The 20,683-nt window shown below is 35.5% G+C and overlaps 2 protein-coding genes across 4 annotated transcripts; both read right to left on the reverse strand.

Moving 5' to 3' along the window:
- Positions 1-38: 38 nt before the first annotated feature.
- Positions 39-9,668, reverse strand: LOC111396254 (phosphoacetylglucosamine mutase-like). Of its 3 annotated transcripts, XM_023022632.1 has the most exons (10): positions 9,455-9,668; positions 9,052-9,314; positions 7,888-8,007; positions 7,246-7,388; positions 6,899-7,141; positions 6,157-6,190; positions 5,778-5,994; positions 5,522-5,697; positions 4,401-4,497; positions 39-405 (listed from the first exon to the last, which is right to left on the reverse strand). In XM_023022632.1, exons 1-10 carry the CDS (start codon positions 9,657-9,659, stop codon positions 248-250), a joined length of 1,656 nt encoding a protein of 551 aa, XP_022878400.1. In that variant the 5' UTR covers positions 9,660-9,668; the 3' UTR covers positions 39-247. The 3 variants fall into 3 exon arrangements, with proteins under 3 accessions (XP_022878400.1, XP_022878398.1, XP_022878401.1); XM_023022630.1 differs by having other exon boundaries at positions 5,778-6,190; XM_023022633.1 differs by lacking the exons at positions 39-405; positions 4,401-4,497 and adding an exon at positions 4,508-5,250 and having other exon boundaries at positions 5,778-6,190.
- A 4,920-nt stretch (positions 9,669-14,588) lies between these two features.
- Positions 14,589-19,752, reverse strand: LOC111395316 (phosphoacetylglucosamine mutase-like). Its single transcript, XM_023021298.1, has 11 exons — positions 19,554-19,752; positions 19,151-19,413; positions 17,987-18,106; positions 17,349-17,491; positions 17,002-17,244; positions 16,227-16,292; positions 15,856-15,894; positions 15,390-15,491; positions 15,156-15,267; positions 14,787-15,031; positions 14,589-14,667 (listed from the first exon to the last, which is right to left on the reverse strand). Exons 1-11 carry the CDS (start codon positions 19,612-19,614, stop codon positions 14,589-14,591), a joined length of 1,473 nt encoding a protein of 490 aa, XP_022877066.1. The 5' UTR covers positions 19,615-19,752.
- Between the last annotated feature and the right edge of the window lie 931 nt (positions 19,753-20,683).

Here is a 20,683-nt window from a genome sequence, read left to right on the forward strand (position 1 = left end):
GGAGCATATAAAATTATATCACTTTGTAACTTGTAATATGTGAGAAATAGAGGAATTTCTTGGTTTTGAATGAATATATATGGAATATCAAACTGCGCAAATTCAAGAAAGAATAATTCCCCTCCTGGGAAGAGGCTACAGTACCTGAGATATGAAGCCACTTCATATTTCGAGAGCTCCGTATCAATCTGAATCATAACAAGCTTCGCCCAGATATTTTATTTTAGCACAATAGCAAGGACTGGGTTCATTTAGTAGTGTTGAATCCAAGAAATTGATCCACCAGCGTCGCCACTGAATTAGCTAAACTATCCGCCGCTTCTTGGGAGATCGCTTCAGCGTACACTCTTATCACGTCCTCTGTTCCTGAAGGCCGTATAAAACATCGGCCATGTGGGTATTTAGCTGAGATACAAGGAATAAAATGAAAAGTTTATGTTACCAATGAATAATCGGAAAAACAAGGGATATAAATGCCTAAATGCATACACAGCAGGATCCAAACAGCTCCCAGAATAATAACAGAAGTAATGAAGGCATCCTCTTAACAAGTTATGAACTTGAGTTTGCTCTCAATCTCAATAATTAATGGGTATTAATTGCATCAAATGTTAATAAAATCTATGAGGTTTACGCTTTAGCATCAATTATACTTGGCCATGAGAATTGGGGTTGGCAATCAGAAAACTTATGCTTGCTACAATCGCCCCATTTTCGCTATGCGATAAGTTTTTACTGCATGCAACATTGTTCATAATTTTCCTCTGGAATGGCCCATTTTCACTTGCCTTTATTTTAAAGAGATCTATCCCTTACAATTTTTTAGTTCATTAGCACCACATCCAGAAAGACCTCGCTAGCCCTTAATTTACAAGGAAGAAAATTCACTAGACAAATTTTATCATCTATGCCACATCAAAAAGCCCTTTCAAAGCCAACAAAAGTTCTGACAAGTTTACTGCTGCGATAAGTCAAGAAATATCTATTGCCAATTCAGGGGAGAATTTAAAGAATTCTACATATGCCTTGCTCTATACATGTCCATAAATAAATTAACTAGGGAAAAACATATTGTGTTGCAATGAAGCTATTTCTTTATTGAAACAAAACAACACATGACTGCAGTTTATTATTCAAACTATAAAATGCAGTATCAGATATTAATTTACATGCAAGAATTTAAGGGTAAATCAAGATCAAAGATACATAGATCAATTATAGTTTTTATGAATTTGGCATATTGAGGAACATGATATCAAAGCTACTTCAATTTGCTCATCTGAAACTAGATTTCAGTTGGCACCAGCTAGTACTGAGGACCTTCCTCATAACACACAGAACATTAAAAATGGAGGCCAAAAAAGAATGCAGGGCTTCCTAAGCTCATGAAACCCACCAATGGGCTACCTTAAGAAACTACCCAACGAAATTTCAGGCACAAGATGGTCAGATATAACATCTCACTGTTAATTGCCTATTATTTGCATTCTAAGAGCATTACTACGTTCATCATCATGTCAAGCTATATCATACTTCTTGAAATTTCTTAGTTCAGTGGAAGTCATTGAAATGCTTGTAGTACACAATGTCAGTTGAATAAGTGGCTCCATTTCCAGGGTATTTAAAGCGCAATTGGGTTCACTCTGACATCTGTATATGCCAACTGGAGTGAACCTACAGAGCGTTGAAGTGATCAAGCAACCTTCAGTATGTATTTGTCTCGAATTTTTATTACTAGTCGTTAGATTAAAAATAGGGCTTCAATGCGCTATTATTAAAGTCTAATGACCTTATTATGTTATTGACCTAGCTAAATGACCTTATTGATTGCTAGTCAATAGTTTGAGGACCTGAGTGACGAGTTAATTTGGAAGTTAGATGAAATCATGTGTAAAATATAGGTAAATATGTCAATTAGCCATCATTAAAGATGATTTATTTGACCACATACATTATTCACCACATTTTAAGCAATATAATTGATTTGACCACATAAATAAAGGTAATTGATTTGACCACATGTATTATTTACACCTAAATTCAAGCCAAGACAATTGATTTAATCACATGATTAAAGGTACTGATTTGACAATTTTCAAGAAAATGCACCAATTATGCATTGACCATGTCTAACATCTAACCATTTCCTTCCAATTTTCTACACATGGTCCAAAAATTTGCACTATAAATAGGAGATAAACTTAACATTGGACTATCCCTCACCAACAATTTACAATCTCCCTCAGTATCTCTATCACTTTGTCTTTACACCTTCACTCTTTCTCTTGTCCTTTTCATATTAAATATAGTCATACATTACACAATCATACACGCAGCTCAAGGATCTCCTTCCAACAATCACTTCTTCTATTATTTTGAATTGTCAAGTGAAAGGTAGGTGTAGTGGTACAAATTGTTCTTTCATTATTTAAATTATGAAAATTTATGTTATGAATATGATGATACGGAAATCCAAGTTATGTTTATGATAAGGGTGCCATATGTGTACGTTCAAAAAATTGGAGTTTAGTAGCACAACGCACGGGAATCATAGCCACGAAGTTCGGATTTTAATTCCCATGCTTCCATTTGTAATGATTTTCTGTATTTAAATATGAGATTGCAAATTCATTATTACTCATTTATTGAAATCTATGCCTCACATATATACGTTAAATATTTTATAGGTAACTAAAAAGATGGGTTCGAGGCGATTGAAGATGGATTGTGCTTACGTAGTTGAAAAATGAAGAACAATTTAAGTAGTTAAAGATTTTAATGATATTTGTTGTATTCTTTTAAATTAATTTTAATCCTTGCATGTTAAGAAGATATTATGTTTTTCATTATTAATGAAAGTATTCTTTTACGGTCTATGTATATAATGATTCCAAATGTAAAAATTTGGGTCGTTACACAGTATGTGCATTTTTGGTAAATCTTAAGGAATGTTCTCTTTGCCTTCTGCTTTCCAAGTTTTCCCTTTCTCTTCTATTTTCATTGAACATGGGGATAAAGGGCATTTCATCTCCTGTGTCACAGTAGTTTATCATTGGGCACTTCACTAAAACTTTGATCCCTCAAGAATAAAGTACAACCAGAGGCAAACTTCGGCAAGTCTAGTATTACTAGAACAGACGACACTCTAAGAACAATCAGTTGAGCTTCCCTTTCTAATTAACAACAGGAGACACTCTAATAACCATTACTACATAAACTAGTGATTCAAATAATTGAGTAACTTCTAAACAAACCTTCATTCCACGTCCCAAAGTTAATCTTTCTAGTACTCAATGATTAATGGTTGTTCCAAACAGATATTATATTCACAGATTAATATGAAAATATGTTTGTAAATGTAGTATTTACAATCAAGTGTGACCCAAATTCTACTAATTGATAACATTTCCAAAAGCATCTTCATTCCATGTCCCAAAAATATTAGTTTCTAGTTCTCAATGACTAAAATTTGATTGTTTTTCCTAAAAGATGAACATATTAGATTGTAATTCTAAAAGTTATAAAGTGTGATGCTAGGGACACCAAAAGTCGATACATTTGGAGAAAAATTCTCAAAGATTTGGAGATTATGTGCTCCATAAGGCTTGGTAGTTGGTACACGTACAATACTAATTAGTCCAAAAAGTGAATTGTTTCGGAGGAAAAAGTCTCAGTAACTTACCCCTTTATCATCTTGAAAAACTTCCCATGAAAGTCTAAATGCTACTTTGGGAAAACTATAAGATGCTGAAAATATAAATTGCTAGTAATGAGTGATAGATAAGTGGGTTGTAGTTGTGGCTCCTACAAAATACGTAGTTAAAGTCAAACTATATGTAGTTAAATTAAAATTTGACTTTGACTCATAATTTGTCAGGAGATTATAGTGTAAAACAAAGAAGCTCAAAACTGAACTTGTAGGAATCTAGAAGATGTTTCAAGTCTAAAGTTCAAATTTTACACTATATAGTTTTTGGATCAAATTATAGGTCCAGTCCAATGGCTAGTCCTTTTTGAAGACCAGAACAGTAACATAACTGAAATCAAAGCACAGATTTTGTCTGTGAATAAACCAGAATATAAGCCAGACCGGTTGTGCATTCGTTTGTACCATGTATGCATAAAAAAAAAAAAAATTAAAACATTAATAAACATTAAACTAGCCTAGCAGAGAGAGCGTTGGCTTGAGTGCTTCCTGAAAAGATTCACACGCTAGAGACGTGCAACAGGACTTCTAAATCATCTGAATTCATAACTTATTGTCACATGGATGAAGTGCTTCTTGCCTTTATAAATTGAATTGATTAAGACCGAAAATAATTCACAAAACTAAAGAATGTATCGGGTTCCATGGACAGAGTAAGCAAGGCAGGTTGTTGTATAGCACTGAATGAACTTACCTGTTTCAGCATTAATGGCTTCTTGTATACCAATGGGCCTCACGACCACAGTTTCTGCATTTGCAGTAATCACTGCAGTTCTGTCAACGACCTTTACCTGAAGATAGAGTGATGTAAAGAGATAACTTCTCAACAGCGTGATAACCAGGAGGTTATGTTGTAAGAAAGCAAAATAAATGGAGTTACAGTTTTTTCAAGGTTTATGAAAGTCAATAGACAATTTTTTCTATCAGAAATATGTTACCACATTCAAATTACAATATTATTAAGCCAAGTTCATAATACTAAAGCATTGAGAAGTTCAAACAAAATTTATTGTTTCATAAAGATCACAATTTATTTCTCAAATCCAATAATCAACTTTACAATAAAAGATCACATTGCAATCACCGCCATAAAATTTCAACAAGGTTCCTTCATCACTTGTTGCTTCAAAACAAGATTCTAGAAGGCTTAGAACTGACAGGTTTCATTTATATTTTCTGTTTGTGTGCACGCGCGTCTGCGCGAGCCCATCTTTGGTTTTACTCTTTTAACTTCTCAACTTTTTAGCTTTCTGTCCCCTCCTCATTTATATTGTGCAAACATTGTTGACATATTCCTTCAGTAAATTATCTTCAGCTGCACCTGCATTACTTTCCACACTAACCTTAAAAACGACTATTCAACAGTGGCCCTCAATATACTCACCAATGTACCCAGAGATAAAGTGGCTTGAAAATGCTATTGGAAAGATTTAGTCAAATAAAGAGCTTTAGTCTACCTAGGAGATTATAAAGGAAACACTAAACTTATTTGGAACGATAAAGGTTTCACCTCAAGGCAGGCAGTTCATGTGACTAGACACCAGCTGCACAAATTCATTCCAGCAGATATCAATGGTAGAACCATAAATTTTAAGCAAGTGTATGAGCAAAAATGTTAGAATATAAGAAAACATTCTAAATGCCACACAGGCACTTTGGAAACTTGGTTGTATAATCATTGTCAGTGATATCGAGTAACATTTCCATTTTTTTACAAAAATAAAAGTACAAGTAGTCTCTAAGAAACTTGTGATAACTATTTAGATACTGTCTACCTACACCATATAAAAAACTGTTAGCAAACCACAGCCTGACCTTAAGTTGTCTGCTGGGTAAATCGTGGTAAAGCTCATTCCATTTGAACATGGACCATCCCATATGTTTTAAGATAGCCTCCACTAGAAGCAACCCACTAAATGAATCTCCCACAGCCTGATTGATTAACTTACTGACAGCTAATAGTCTCAAGGCAGCCTCTTGTTGTTCTGAACCTGGAGCAATCAGCCAATAAAATGAGTTCTATTGCAAGCAAGATCATCATAATAAAATATAAGAAGTGGATCCAGTTTACATTTTGACGTTGACGTCAGCTCATTGTTTCGACCCTCTAACCAGCACAAGAAACTTTCTGAAAACAGGATCGTTCCATGTCCATTTGCCTCAAAATAGATACCAATATCATACTCAGAAGCTTTTTCATGCAGGTATTTGACTCCTGTTGGAGTAAACACAACTTCCAGGCCCAACTGCTTTAGGTAATAAGTGGATGCACCATTAGCATAAGCTGTCTGCACCACACCAAGACGAGCTTGATAAGACTCATTTACTTTTCCATCTTCTCCAGTGAGAATATTTAATTGTTCCTTGATAAATAAAGCAAACAAAGACAATATCTTGTCCCCGTCGACAAGGACAATTTTGTTGCTATTTAATTCAATAGAAAAATATACAAGTCGATCAGCATCTCCATCCAAACTAGCACACCTGAAATACTAGAACCATCGCAGTAGTTAGATCCCGTTTCCGTCTACTACAGGGAAATAGAATGATCGCCAAACAGAAAATTTCAAAGATACAAAAAGATCACATATGTAGACTTTAAGGATCGCATATGCCAGCTTCAAATTTTTCTGTTGTCTCAGAAAAACCAAAATTAAAAGAACATTCTTCAATAACTTCAAAACTAAATGCAGTGTGTAAAGTAGTATCAGCAGCAGTAAATAAAGGAAATGAAAATTATATAGACCAATTAGCAATACTTGTACAGGTCCACGCACACATAATTTAATGTAGTGGGAGCTGATTCTCATTTATAAGGGACAAACAAGATATTCTGACATGTTAACAAGAGAAAAATATATAAGTATCAAAGAGCCAGTTAGTCCTACTTAAGCATGCAAATGGCACAAAAAAACAGAATTGTACTTTCTTTCATGAAGTATCACATTGAATGTATTAATTGGCAGACAATGGGGCACAGACCCCTTCTCTATCTTTGGAGGACAAGAACTGATATATGACCAATTCGAATCTACAACAGATGTGTGAATGGGAATGCAGTCACATTTAGTTTACACAAATAGGTGTACCTCAAAAACAATAGGTCCACGAATTTAATTTGAAATCAAGAATCAATAGGAAGACAGACTTGTCAAAAAGAAGGGGGAAAAAAAGAATCGGCAGGAATCTCACCTAAACCCAACATCAGCAGGGCCAAAACTGCGTGGAATAATCTTTTCCTTTTGCACAAAGTCGGCACCAACACCCTCATTGAGTACACCATCACCACGATTACGAACATCGATGCTCAAATCACTCAACAATTTCTTCAAAATTTCTAGCTTTTCTCCACCCACACCATCTGCTCCATCAACAATTACTTTGTCATTCACATTGAAATTTCTGTTTCCTTTGGGAATATATTCCATCAAGCACCTGGCCAATTATATAAACATCCAAATGCATATTTGTAAACAATTTTATCTAGTAGGCCATGTAACTTGAAAAATGAGACTTCTTTAAACCTGATACTCACTAACCTGAAAGAAGTTGAAAGCTGGTCATAGTAATTGTTTTCAGATGCTTCCATGCCTTTGTTTCTAGAACGAACCATCCAATGCAGTTGAGGGGTTGTCATGACTCCCATATCAGTGGCATTGACTCCCATAATCGAAGTTATTCCCTTGAAGTGTTAACCAGCATAAGTACATCATTCATTTTACACAACAAAGACAAGAACCTAATTTATTTAAAAATAATAATAATAATAAATATACATACATATATATATATATATATATATATAGAGAGAGAGAGAGAGAGGAGATAGAGGAGATAGAGCGAGAGAGAGAGAGAAAAGAAAAGGATTATTCTTATCTACAAAACTACAAATAAATCTCTGGCACTTGCAGGTCCCATGTCAGATGACTACAGGCACTAATTTTAAGATGAATCTTATGACATGAGATTGCTTCTCTTGAAGGATTATTATAAGTGCAAGAAAATTGCATCCAGGATATAAGTGTGTAAGAGAGAGCACTTTCAAATAGCTCCATGCTTTGAAGACGCAAAACTTTTAGCTCCAGATAGACTCAATACTCATATCAGACAATTCCTATGAATTAACATTATGATACTAAACACATAGATAAGGCAATGGCAGAAGTTAAGGGTACCCATACTTGTTTCGCAGCCTCAGCAAGAAATTCACCACTGGGCCTAGTGTCCCTTCCCAAAAGTACCTCTCCCTCAGAGGCTCCTTCAAGTGGGATCTTTTCCTTCTTCGCAAAATCATCTATCAACTGTTTCAATAGTCAAAAACTTCTTATTGTGAAGCAAAATTTACTGGCCAATAAAATTCTCTCAAAAAATGAAATTCACCAGAATCAATCATCATAAATGAAACTTCATTCATGTTCAAAATGTCCTAATGGTGTTCCATCCTAATGGTGTTCCAAACCATAAATGTGAACATATATTGTGCCATGTCAGACATGTCGAATACCAACAGGCCTACACGCGTGTGTGAAAACATATTTAACTATAAAATATTGCCAATATATAAACATGGCTCAAAGACATCTCGATCAGTAATGGATACCTTTAAGATACTTATCTATATAAGGGATGTAAATATGCCAAGCCGAGCTGGCCCATGCTCACTATGGGGGGGCTCACTGGGCAAAGTGCCCACCAAGAGCCAAACCACTAGCCTTTTTTTTTTTTTTTTTAATTGAAAAAACAAAAAATCAAAAATTTGAAATTCAACTGCCTGAATTCGACATGATAGCACCTGGCACTTCATGTCATGCACCTATGGCTTCAAAAATCAGCCTATAGGCTGAAAAAGTCATTTAAAGGCCCTAGCTGAGCTACGCGAACCAAATAGCTAGCCTTGCAACTGGCTCACATGCGAAAATCAAGGCTCAACTTACCCCACGACTCACTTCAGAGAGAGCTGACGAAAGGCCCACCACATTTCCCAATTCTATCTATATTACTAAGAGTCAAACATAAGTTTGACTTTACAAGACTTTGTGTATATGTAAAATAGTATTTACTATAAATGAGTAACTAAAAATTAGCTTAAAATCCCATCAAGAGAAATTATCTTTACTACCGTGACTATCATAAGCTATATTCACAAATTATGCACAAAGGGAATGAAAGCCAAACATTTTTTTTTCCATTTGTGCATAAGTACAGATCTCCTCCTATCTTTCGCCAATTTTTTTCTCACACTGCAAGAGTTAAAACAAGTATTTCTAAAAACATATAAGATAGCAAATAACTAAAAATGCAACCTTTTAGGAAACTCAACTTCATTAGTGCTGAAGTATGTATACCTGGAGAAGGGTATTGGGATCCCCTGCATTGGAAAGGGTGTCAGCAAAGGGTTCCCAGTGTTGCGAGAGCATTCCGCCCGAGGGGTCTGCCACTTTAACGCCATTATCCGAAGCCTGGTTATGGGAGGCCGTGATCATGAGGCCAACAACTGACCGAGTCTGTACAGACCTCAATGCCGCCAATATCCCTACTCGGAACACCGTCGACTCAAGCAGCGACGCATCGGCCCGGAACCCCGCGGTACCATAAGACAGCTTCACCCCTAAATCAAAATGCAGAACATAGAAAATCAAGAACTAATTTCAAACTGCTTCTACCCAAAATCAACGAATAATTTAGACTTCTGGGAGTGATTCAATCAGATTTGAAAGGGAAAAGTAATACTGTAATATATTGTTGTACCTGGTGGTAGGGGGAAGCAAGAAGCGGAGTGGAGAAGGATCGATCGTTGTTGTTCATTCATTTGCTTCCTAGTTTGATTTACGTCAAGTTTTATATACGGACGAACCTTGGGACTGGCTGAGAAATGGGACGAAGTACAGGAAGGGGAAAAGGGTGCCGGAGGGATGTTGGGGAATTGTCCCCCTATTGACTGGGCCACGTCCATCTAATTAGGTTCGTTAATTTTAAATCGTCACTTTTTCCTTGGAACAAATAGCAATATTTTTAACCGCCAGGCACATTCCAACTGGTAAAGATGAGAATGCTTCAAGGCTGACAGTTTAGAGATCGTGGGTTCGATTCTTGAAAGGCAGATATTCTCCTGGAGGCAGGAACTCTACTGGAAGATAAGGTGCAAAGATAGAAAAACGACTTATTTGGCACTTTGACGGATTAGTGGGGGGCTCTTGAACATTGATCAGTTTGGGGCACAACCTGCGATTTAACCTATCTGCAATTTGAGGGGTCAAAGTGTAGACTCCAGAATTTAGTCACTATAAGATGGACGCCTAGATATCAAAAAATAATAATAATAAAATAAAATAGCAATATTTTTATCTCCAAAAAATGAATTCTCCCTTCATGTAATATTTTAATATATTATGGATATCTCAAAGTTGCGTTAAAAAAATTTTGAGTTATTATTGAACTTTCTCAAACATTTTTAAGTAATGTTAAATTTTCAACAGTCTAAAATCATCATTCAACTTATTAAGATTTTATTTCATTCGTGGTTTTGTCCCTCATCATTTTAAAGTTAACGGACTAGAAAACTTTAAAATGATAAATAAAATAACATTTTAGTAAATTAGTGACTACTTGAATAACTTGAAAAGTTTGATGGTAACTCGAAAGTGTTTAATGACACTTGGAGAACTTTTAAAGTTAGATGATACGTGAGAATCATTTAAGAAAATATAATTATAAATGAAATATTATACCTTCAAAGTACAACCATTTTTTCGTTCTTGTCTTGTCCTTAATTTTCCATTTAATTTTTTCGTTACTATCTTATTTTCATGAATTAGTTCACCAATTTTCGTCTTTAACTCTAACGTGCACATGATTTTTTAGTAGAAAGCAAAATTGTGAGGCATTTAAAATTTACATTAACTGTGCTTCACGTAATTGTATGTGCCAAGGGCAGTTGGCCCCGCGATAGGTGGGGGAGAATACAGGTGTACGTGTGAGTACTTTTAAAAAAGGTTCGATCAAACTATTCAATTTTCACCTTTACTTTTTAATAATTGAATGTTTGTACAATGGCCTTTTGAATAATAAAAGACAAAGATGCCATGTTTGAAAGATAATACTATCATTTTTAGTTAACAAGTGAAAATTTCTTTTCACATAAATTTTTGAAATCAGCTGATTTTCTTATCTGTTTATTCCAACACTGATAAAAACTTTCTCATCTTCCATCTTCTTCAACTTCAACATCTGAGAATTTTTCAAATGCTGAAGAGGAAAATATTTTTTATATCAATCATTTCGAATCAGTAATTATATTTACGTATTTTTATTTCGTTTTCGTTAAATTAATATACATTTTTAATCGATAAATCTTATTTCGATATAGATTAAAATGTAGATAAATATTTTAATAGATATAGAATTTTTTAAGCATGAATAAAAAATCATTTGCATAATGAATTTTTTTAGGCCAGAGCACAACACAGCCAATCGTTACAGTCTGATACAGCCGGCTATAATTTTTTTCATAAATTTATGTTGCCACTATGGTTCAGCTGAATTTCTGACTATTTTTTCTTATAATTAAAAACTCTGTTTTGTCATACAGATACGGTTATAGTCTCGATTTGTTACTTTTGTAATTTCGAATTAAATGAAAAGGATAATGAATGTGGAAATGGACGAGTGACATACTTGGTAGTATTCCAATTTCCATAACAAAGAGTACATCGTACGCAGGAATGTACCATGACTTGCAAAATAAACTGAATGTCGATTCCTCTTAGTGTGATATGCAACTGATATTTCTATTCAACAAGCATTCATCTATTCTGATTCCACCTATGAAGGTTACTTGCTTGCTTTTTATGCGAAAGTGAATTATCTATTTGAATTGAACAAAATGCACACAACTCCTCTTTGTATTACTTTATTGAAGAAGGATGTCATCAAAAGTAAACACGAAGATTCAAATGGAGCTAATGACAATGTCAATGGTTTTTGGGACACAATGGAGATAGTTTGCGAGGATAATATGGTTATTCCCGAAACAGTTACTCCTCATTGTAATCTCACTATTACGCACGGAATTTCGTCGGTAGTTCACGACAACAAGAATGAAAATGAATTTACAAATGAGGATTTGACTACTTTATCTCGTCAAAGACATGAGCGGTGTGGGAGCTCAGTGGTTGGATCGAGTGGACTCCCTGTAAGCGACTAAAATGGACACAAATAAGTTATTTGTGGTTCACAAGTATACATTTGCAAAGTGGGAATTTCTCAAAACAATCACAGCAAATTCGAGCGTGGTTTATTGGTCAACAGATAATGCACAAGTATCAAGGTCCACGAATGATCTACAAACCTTCAAACATCATTAACAACGTCCATGTCGAGAGTATGGAGGGGTCATAAGCTATTAAAAGGCCTGGAAAAGCCAAAGAATGGTTGTTGGAGGATGTAATGAGCTCGACTGATGAGAGTTATGCTAAATTGGCAAGAGGTTGCCATAACATGAGAAAACTAATCCTAACTTGATATTTTTTATTGAGATATAGGATATCGATATAACATAATGACGTCAAATAACGTAGAGGCTCTCAGTGTATTGTTCAAGAATGATTGAAAGTTACCAATTCTCGAATGACTGAAAATATTCGTAACAAGCTACAACAGTGATTTTACGATTGATGTGCAGATTCACAGAGTCGCACAAGTATGTTAGCCCCCGACTTAAAACGATAAATTCTTCAAGCTGTAGAGGATGCAAGAAAATTGAATGTAAAACCACTAGATGACTTCTGCTTCTCCGTAAAACGTGCATGTAATACAGTATACATGGTAGACTTAACTATAAGACATGTACATGTAGTCGATTTCAATTGGATAATTTTTCATATGAGCATGCAATCGCGGTAGCTATGTATCACGGTTTTGCAGCGAGAACATTATGCTCTCCTTATTATAAGGCTAATTCTTGGAGAGCAGAATATGCTGAAACTATATTTCCTTTGTTGAATGAAGCTAAGTGAAAAGTTCCCGATGATATTCTCCTACTCAATATATTATTGTTACTAAAAGTTGAACTGCATAGTCCTGGACATCCACATACGTCTAGAATACCATCTACCGAAAAGTTTTCTCGATCGCGTGGGTACGACAGTTGTCGAGCAATAAAGCATACTTGTCAATATTGTACAAGTTAGATTCTCCTAAATGACAATTAGACTGATGTGTAATGATCTCGCAATTAAATGAAAATAATTACATTTATTTTATGATATTCAAAATTAAATAAACAACTAAATATACAATGTTTACATAAATTTTGCAATATGTACAATTATTTCATAATTAAAAAGAAATCAATGTACAATGCTTACATAAATTTTACAATATTTACAATTATTTCATAATTGAAAAAACAAATCAATAGACAATATTTAAGGATCACAATTAAATTCGTATAAATCACACGCTAACTTATTCCTCCAAATTAGTATCCATGATTGGCTAATTCTATTAAACTTTTATACTATACTCAAAAATTTAATATACTTTATGACGAACACGCCGTAATCGCCCTTGCAATTGAATAATAATGTATTAGTTCAATACCATGTAGCTAATTAAGTTTTAAAGATTAAAAAAATTACAAACATTTACAATATAAACTGTCTCCTCGTCGTCGTGTTCCGCACGATGACAGCATGTCCTGCACGGTCAACCTTGCTCGGCTAGTTATCAAAGGAACGATCACAGCCACCGATTTCATATTTTACTCGAGCAGACCCTAGGTCAAACATGAATGATCAGGATCGTATACATAGATAGTCGCATTAGGTAAAACGATCTCCACGGAAATGCAACGATGATTAGCGATCATTGGGACGTTCATATGCATACAACCCTCCATTGGCTTTCCGCAGACACTCAACAAGGTCCCTATAATCCACTTGAACATATATTCGGGCACCGTATACTCATTATCCATAAGTTGGAGTGGCTGATACTTAATGGTAACTGTACATACGAACTCAGCGTTCAATATAACGTGGTCGGGAATGTCAAATGATTTAGGATTTCTTTGAGCTCACTGGCGTAACAAGTCCATGGGAAGGCCAATGCACTACATCAAGAAACACCAATAAAAAAGGAGTTATTTCATTTAATAAATTGTGTATAAATAAAAAATAACAATATAACTACTTCACATATATCGTCGGCAAATCAAGTTCTCAAAGTGGTGATGTCATGTAACCACTTGTAAGCGTTAATGATCATCCTTCGAGCTATCCTGCGACTAGCTCTGAAAAAATAAACGGAGAAAATGTTAAAACAAGCATATAGGAATTAGCATACTTTTCTAAATTCTTACAATACTTAATCGGGAAAAATTCTTCTCTACTCCGTTTCGAACACTTTCCACTTGGAATAGTCTACCTCCTAAAAAGATTGTGTACATCCAGTCGATTAACCTCTTCTTCTTCGCCTCAGTTGTAAAGGAAGAAAACTACGTACTGTGATAACAATCTCGACCTCTTGTTGACCACCTGCTTTGGCACGTCAACAACGCACTTTTTATTCTCAGTCATGGTGGGCGTCTTCTCCTCTTTCGCCTTGAGGATCGCCACTTCCTCAAAGCTCGCCATTTCCTTTGCCCTAGAGACCACCATCTCCTCCTCCTCTACCTGTTCGAGGCTCGCTACCTTCTTTGCCTCAGAGATCGCCACCTCATTTGTCCTTCCCTTATTCGCTACTTCTTTCGTCCTTATCAAAGCCACCGACTCCTGCTCCACAAATAACAAAAATGATTCTAATGCATCGTCTGTCCACAACTTTGGATAACCTCTCTCTTCGTCACTCTCCTCGTCACCCATTACCTGCCTACTTTATCACCTCAGAGTACTGTGACCTCATCCTGAAGGTCTATTAAGTGGCCACATAGGACTCCAACATCGTAGGATAAATCGTTAACCCTTCATCTCAACTCTCGTTCCAGATCGTTGACCATTTCTACCAACTCTCATCCTAAATCGTCGACCTTTCCCATTAACTCTTATCGCAGAATGTCGACTTACTCCACTATAAATCCAACCAGGCAGGCATACAGTTTATCGAAATAATGACTCTGGCTATGTGCTTCTGATCCACGGGAGATGTGTCTGGATGGGAGAGAAGCAGATGCCCTCGATAGAGGTGATCGTCGATCAACTGAAACCGCGCTCTTACACAAATATGATCGGACAAATGGCCATCTTGAGTATGCGGAAGGGCTAATTCATATACAAGACCTTGACCCTCCTTTTCCATTGATGGCATCAAATCAGTTAAAACTTCAAGCTGATATATTGACATTTCAACTTGTTAATCATCATGTAATGAGATTTTTAAACTACGTAAAATATAAATCACAAATGTATAATACTCACATGAGAGTCATCGAGGAGAGTCAATAACTATTTGCCAGATGGACATCCGTCCGTTTGGAATGCTCGTCAATGATGCATCCGGAGGCAGCATATTTCCCGTCACCTTGCAAAACGGTACCCCATGAGGATAGTCTCATATGCTCAGATCTGCAACAGATGCAATCATTATATATAAATTTAGTATAAAAAAAATATTATAAGGTTGATTACGTTAAACATTTACTTGCACTGTTAGGGACAATCTAAAAGTATCGTACTATTGCATGGACCTCTTGGGTTTCGAGTGTGATCTGGGTGAAGACATGTAAGATGTCCTTAAAACACCTCCAACCCTATGGATAGTTGTTGAAGGTATCGATATCGTCGATGATCTCCAGATGAAAAAGGTCGATTACAGTCTTCTTGTAATGAGACCGCACAACGCTCTAGAAGATGTAGACCGGTCCTAACTTTAGCCTGTCTAACGTCTAATCGCACTCCCTAATTGTGCCAATTAGTTACGATAAAAGCATCGTCCCCTGTCTCTAGAAATAAGCGTCGTGTAACCTATCATCGTTGACCGACCTGAGTAGCTGACATAGTAGTGCATCGATGATCTACTCGAAATACTGTATTTTCCTCAATTGATATAGGGGCTAGAGCAAAGATTGATGTAAAATATTCTCGTGCTGATCATCCAACAGCTCTAGCAGTGTAGTGAAACTGTCAAAACTACTATTCTAAGTAACTTTCTACGACATCGATCTCAACTTCTCATTTAGATGGTATTCCATCCTATAAAAATTCAAATGTTAAAACATTAAACAATAGATAATGAAATAAAGCATAATCTCAGAAAATTAAGGAAACTGAATTGTAACTACTATATGCAAGATGTAGATTCATTTAACATCGATCTTTATTAAAAAAAAAATGAACTACGGACACCAAAAAAAAATTATCATAAAGTTTTTTATTTAAAATTGAAAAAATTAAAATTAAAATAAAAAGAAAAGAATTAAAAAAATTTAAATTGAACAAAAAATTATATTTATCATATAAAAAAAATATATTTTAAAACAATTTTCAAAAAACATTATAGTAAAAACAAAACAAATTAAACAATTTTGTTGCTATTTAATTCAATAGAAAAATATACAAGTCGATCAGCATCTCCATCCAAACTAGCACACCTGAAATACTAGAACCATCGCAGTAGTTAGATCCCGTTTCCGTCTACTACAGGGAAATAGAATGATCGCCAAACAGAAAATTTCAAAGATACAAAAAGATCACATATGTAGACTTTAAGGATCGCATATGCCAGCTTCAAATTTTTCTGTTGTCTCAGAAAAACCAAAATTAAAAGAACATTCTTCAATAACTTCAAAACTAAATGCAGTGTGTAAAGTAGTATCAGCAGCAGTAAATAAAGGAAATGAAAATTATATAGACCAATTAGCAATACTTGTACAGGTCCACGCACACATAATTTAATGTAGTGGGAGCTGATTCTCATTTATAAGGGACAAACAAGATATTCTGACATGTTAACAAGAGAAAAATATATAAGTATCAAAGAGCCAGTTAGTCCTACTTAAGCATGCAAATGGCACAAAAAAACAGAATTGTACTTTCTTTCATGAAGTATCACATTGAATGTATTAATTGGCAGACAATGGGGCACAGACCCCTTCTCTATCTTTGGAGGACAAGAACTGATATATGACCAATTCGAATCTACAACAGATGTGTGAATGGGAATGCAGTCACATTTAGTTTACACAAATAGGTGTACCTCAAAAACAATAGGTCCACGAATTTAATTTGAAATCAAGAATCAATAGGAAGACAGACTTGTCAAAAAGAAGGGGGGAAAAAAAGAATCGGCAGGAATCTCACCTAAACCCAACATCAGCAGGGCCAAAACCGCGTGGAATAATCTTTTCCTTTTGCACAAAGTCGGCACCAACACCCTCATTGAGTACACCATCACCACGATTACGAACATCGATGCTCAAATCACTCAACAATTTCTTCAAAATTTCTAGCTTTTCTCCACCCACACCATCTGCTCCATCAACAATTACTTTGTCATTCACATTGAAATTTCTGTTTCCTTTGGGAATATATTCCATCAAGCACCTGGCCAATTATATAAACATCCAAATGCATATTTGTAAACAATTTTATCTAGTAGGCCATGTAACTTGAAAAATGAGACTTCTTTAAACCTGATACTCACTAACCTGAAAGAAGTTGAAAGCTGGTCATAGTAATTGTTTTCAGATGCTTCCATGCCTTTGTTTCTAGAACGAACCATCCAATGCAGTTGAGGGGTTGTCATGACTCCCATATCAGTGGCATTGACTCCCATAATCGAAGTTATTCCCTTGAAGTGTTAACCAGCATAAGTACATCATTCATTTTACACAACAAAGACAAGAACCTAATTTATTTAAAAATAATAATAATAATAAATATACATACATATATATATATATATATAGAGAGAGAGAGAGAGAGAGGAGATAGAGGAGATAGAGCGAGAGAGAGAGAGAAAAGAAAAGGATTATTCTTATCTACAAAACTACAAATAAATCTCTGGCACTTGCAGGTCCCATGTCAGATGACTACAGGCACTAATTTTAAGATGAATCTTATGACATGAGATTGCTTCTCTTGAAGGATTATTATAAGTGCAAGAAAATTGCATCCAGGATATAAGTGTGTAAGAGAGAGCACTTTCAAATAGCTCCATGCTTTGAAGACGCAAAACTTTTAGCTCCAGATAGACTCAATACTCATATCAGACAATTCCTATGAATTAACATTATGATACTAAACACATAGATAAGGCAATGGCAGAAGTTAAGGGTACCCATACTTGTTTCGCAGCCTCAGCAAGAAATTCACCACTGGGCCTAGTGTCCCTTCCCAAAAGTACCTCTCCCTCAGAGGCTCCTTCAAGTGGGATCTTTTCCTTCTTCGCAAAATCATCTATCAACTGTTTCAATAGTCAAAAACTTCTTATTGTGAAGCAAAATTTACTGGCCAATAAAATTCTCTCAAAAAATGAAATTCACCAGAATCAATCATCATAAATGAAACTTCATTCATGTTCAAAATGTCCTAATGGTGTTCCATCCTAATGGTGTTCCAAACCATAAATGTGAACATATATTGTGCCATGTCAGACATGTCGAATACCAACAGGCCTACACGCGTGTGTGAAAACATATTTAACTATAAAATATTGCCAATATATAAACATGGCTCAAAGACATCTCGATCAGTAATGGATACCTTTAAGATACTTATCTATATAAGGGATGTAAATATGCCAAGCCGAGCTGGCCCATGCTCACTATGGGGGGGCTCACTGGGCAAAGTGCCCACCAAGAGCCAAACCACTAGCCTTTTTTTTTTTTTTTTTAATTGAAAAAACAAAAAATCAAAAATTTGAAATTCAACTGCCTGAATTCGACATGATAGCACCTGGCACTTCATGTCATGCACCTATGGCTTCAAAAATCAGCCTATAGGCTGAAAAAGTCATTTAAAGGCCCTAGCTGAGCTACGCGAACCAAATAGCTAGCCTTGCAACTGGCTCACATGCGAAAATCAAGGCTCAACTTACCCCACGACTCACTTCAGAGAGAGCTGACGAAAGGCCCACCACATTTCCCAATTCTATCTATATTACTAAGAGTCAAACATAAGTTTGACTTTACAAGACTTTGTGTATATGTAAAATAGTATTTACTATAAATGAGTAACTAAAAATTAGCTTAAAATCCCATCAAGAGAAATTATCTTTACTACCGTGACTATCATAAGCTATATTCACAAATTATGCACAAAGGGAATGAAAGCCAAACATTTTTTTTTCCATTTGTGCATAAGTACAGATCTCCTCCTATCTTTCGCCAATTTTTTTCTCACACTGCAAGTGTTAAAACAAGTATTTCTAAAAACATATAAGATAGCAAATAACTAAAAATGCAACCTTTTAGGAAACACAACTTCATTAGTGCTGAAGTATGTATACCTGGAGAAGGGTATTGGGATCCCCTGCATTGGAAAGGGTGTCAGCAAAGGGTTCCCAGTGTTGCGAGAGCATTCCGCCCGAGGGGTCTGCCACTTTAACGCCATTATCCGAAGCCTGGTTATGGGAGGCCGTGATCATGAGGCCAACAACTGACCGAGTCTGTACAGACCTCAATGCCGCCAATATCCCTACTCGGAACACCGTCGACTCAAGCAGCGACGCATCGGCCCGGAACCCCGCGGTACCATAAGACAGCTTCACCCCTAAATCAAAATGCAGAACATAGAAAATCAAGAACTAATTTCAAACTGCTTCTACCCAAAATCAACGAATAATTTAGACTTCTGGGAGTGATTCAATCAGATTTGAAAGGGAAAAGTAATACTGTAATATATTGTTGTACCTGGTGGTAGGGGGAAGCAAGAAGCGGAGTGGAGAAGGATCGATCGTTGTTGTTCATTCATTTGCTTCCTAGTTTGATTTACGTCAAGTTTTATATACGGACGAACCTTGGGACTGGCTGAGAAATGGGACGAAGTACAGGAAGGGGAAAGGGTGCCGGAGGGATGTTGGGGAATTGTCCCCCTATTGACTGGGCCACGTCCATCTAATTAGGTTCGTTAATTTTAAATCGTCACTTTTTCCTTGGAACAAATAGCAATATTTTTAACCGCCAGGCACATCCCAACTAGTAAAGATGAGAACGCTTCAAGGTTGACAGTTTAGAGATCGTGGGTTCGATTCTTGAAAGGCAGATATTCTCCTGGAGGCAGGAACTCTACTGGAAGATAAGGTGCAAAAATAGAAAAACGACTTGTTTGGCACTTTGACGGATCAGTGGGGGCTCTTGAACATTGATCAGTTTGGGACACAACCTGCGATTTAACCTATCTGCAATTTGAGGGGTCAAAGTGTAGACTCCAGAATTTAGTCACTATAAGATGGACGCCTAAAAATATCAAAAAATAATAATAATAAAATAAAATAGCAATATTTTTATCTCCAAAAAATGAATTCTCCCTTCATGTAATATTTTAATATATTATGGATATGGATATCTCAAAGTTGCGTTAAAAAAATTTTGAGTTATTATTGAACTTTCTCAAACATTTTTAAGTAATGTTAAATTTTCAACAGTCTAAAATCATCATTCAACTTATTAAGATTTTATTTCATTCGTGGTTTTATCCCTCATCATTTTAAAGTTAACGGACTAGAAAACTTTAAAATGATAAATAAAATAACATTTTAGTAAATTAGTGACGACTTGAATAACTTGAAAAGTTTGATGGTAACTCGAAAGTGTTTAATGACACTTGGAGAACTTTTAAAGTTAGATGATACGTGAGAATCGTTTAAGAAAATATAATTATAAATGAAATATTATACCTTCAAAGTACAACCATTTTTTCGTTCTTGTCTTGTCCTTAATTTTCCATTTAATTTTTTCGTTACTATCTTATTTTCATGAATTAGTTCACCAATTTTCGTCTTTAACTCTAACGTGCACATGATTTTTTAGTAGAAAGCAAA

The sequence above is a fragment of the Olea europaea genome, chromosome 6, assembly GCF_002742605.1.
Source record: "Olea europaea var. sylvestris chromosome 6, O_europaea_v1, whole genome shotgun sequence".
NCBI classification, from domain to species: domain Eukaryota; kingdom Viridiplantae; phylum Streptophyta; class Magnoliopsida; order Lamiales; family Oleaceae; genus Olea; species Olea europaea.

What these genes read in the sequence shown, in the direction of transcription:
- LOC111395316 (XM_023021298.1), bottom strand. Translation starts at nt 19,614, where the DNA reads ATGAATGAACAACAACGATCGATCCTTCTCCACTCCGCTTCTTGCTTC. An exon ending in TTGCTTCCCCCTACCACCAG is followed by an intron (nt 19,414 to 19,553) that starts GTACAACAATAT and finishes ATTTTGATTTAG; the next exon opens with GGGTGAAGCTGTCTTATGGT. An exon ending in ATAAACTGTATGCCTGCCTG is followed by an intron (nt 14,668 to 14,786) that starts GTTGGATTTATA and finishes GTTGAGATGAAG; the next exon opens with GGTTAACGATTTATCCTACG.
- LOC111396254 (XM_023022630.1), bottom strand. Translation starts at nt 9,659, where the DNA reads ATGGACGTGGCCCAGTCAATAGGGGGACAATTCCCCAACATCCCTCCG. An exon ending in TTGCTTCCCCCTACCACCAG is followed by an intron (nt 9,315 to 9,454) that starts GTACAACAATAT and finishes ATTTTGATTTAG; the next exon opens with GGGTGAAGCTGTCTTATGGT. An exon ending in TACCCAGCAGACAACTTAAG is followed by an intron (nt 4,498 to 5,521) that starts GTCAGGCTGTGG and finishes CTCTATCTTCAG; the next exon opens with GTAAAGGTCGTTGACAGAAC.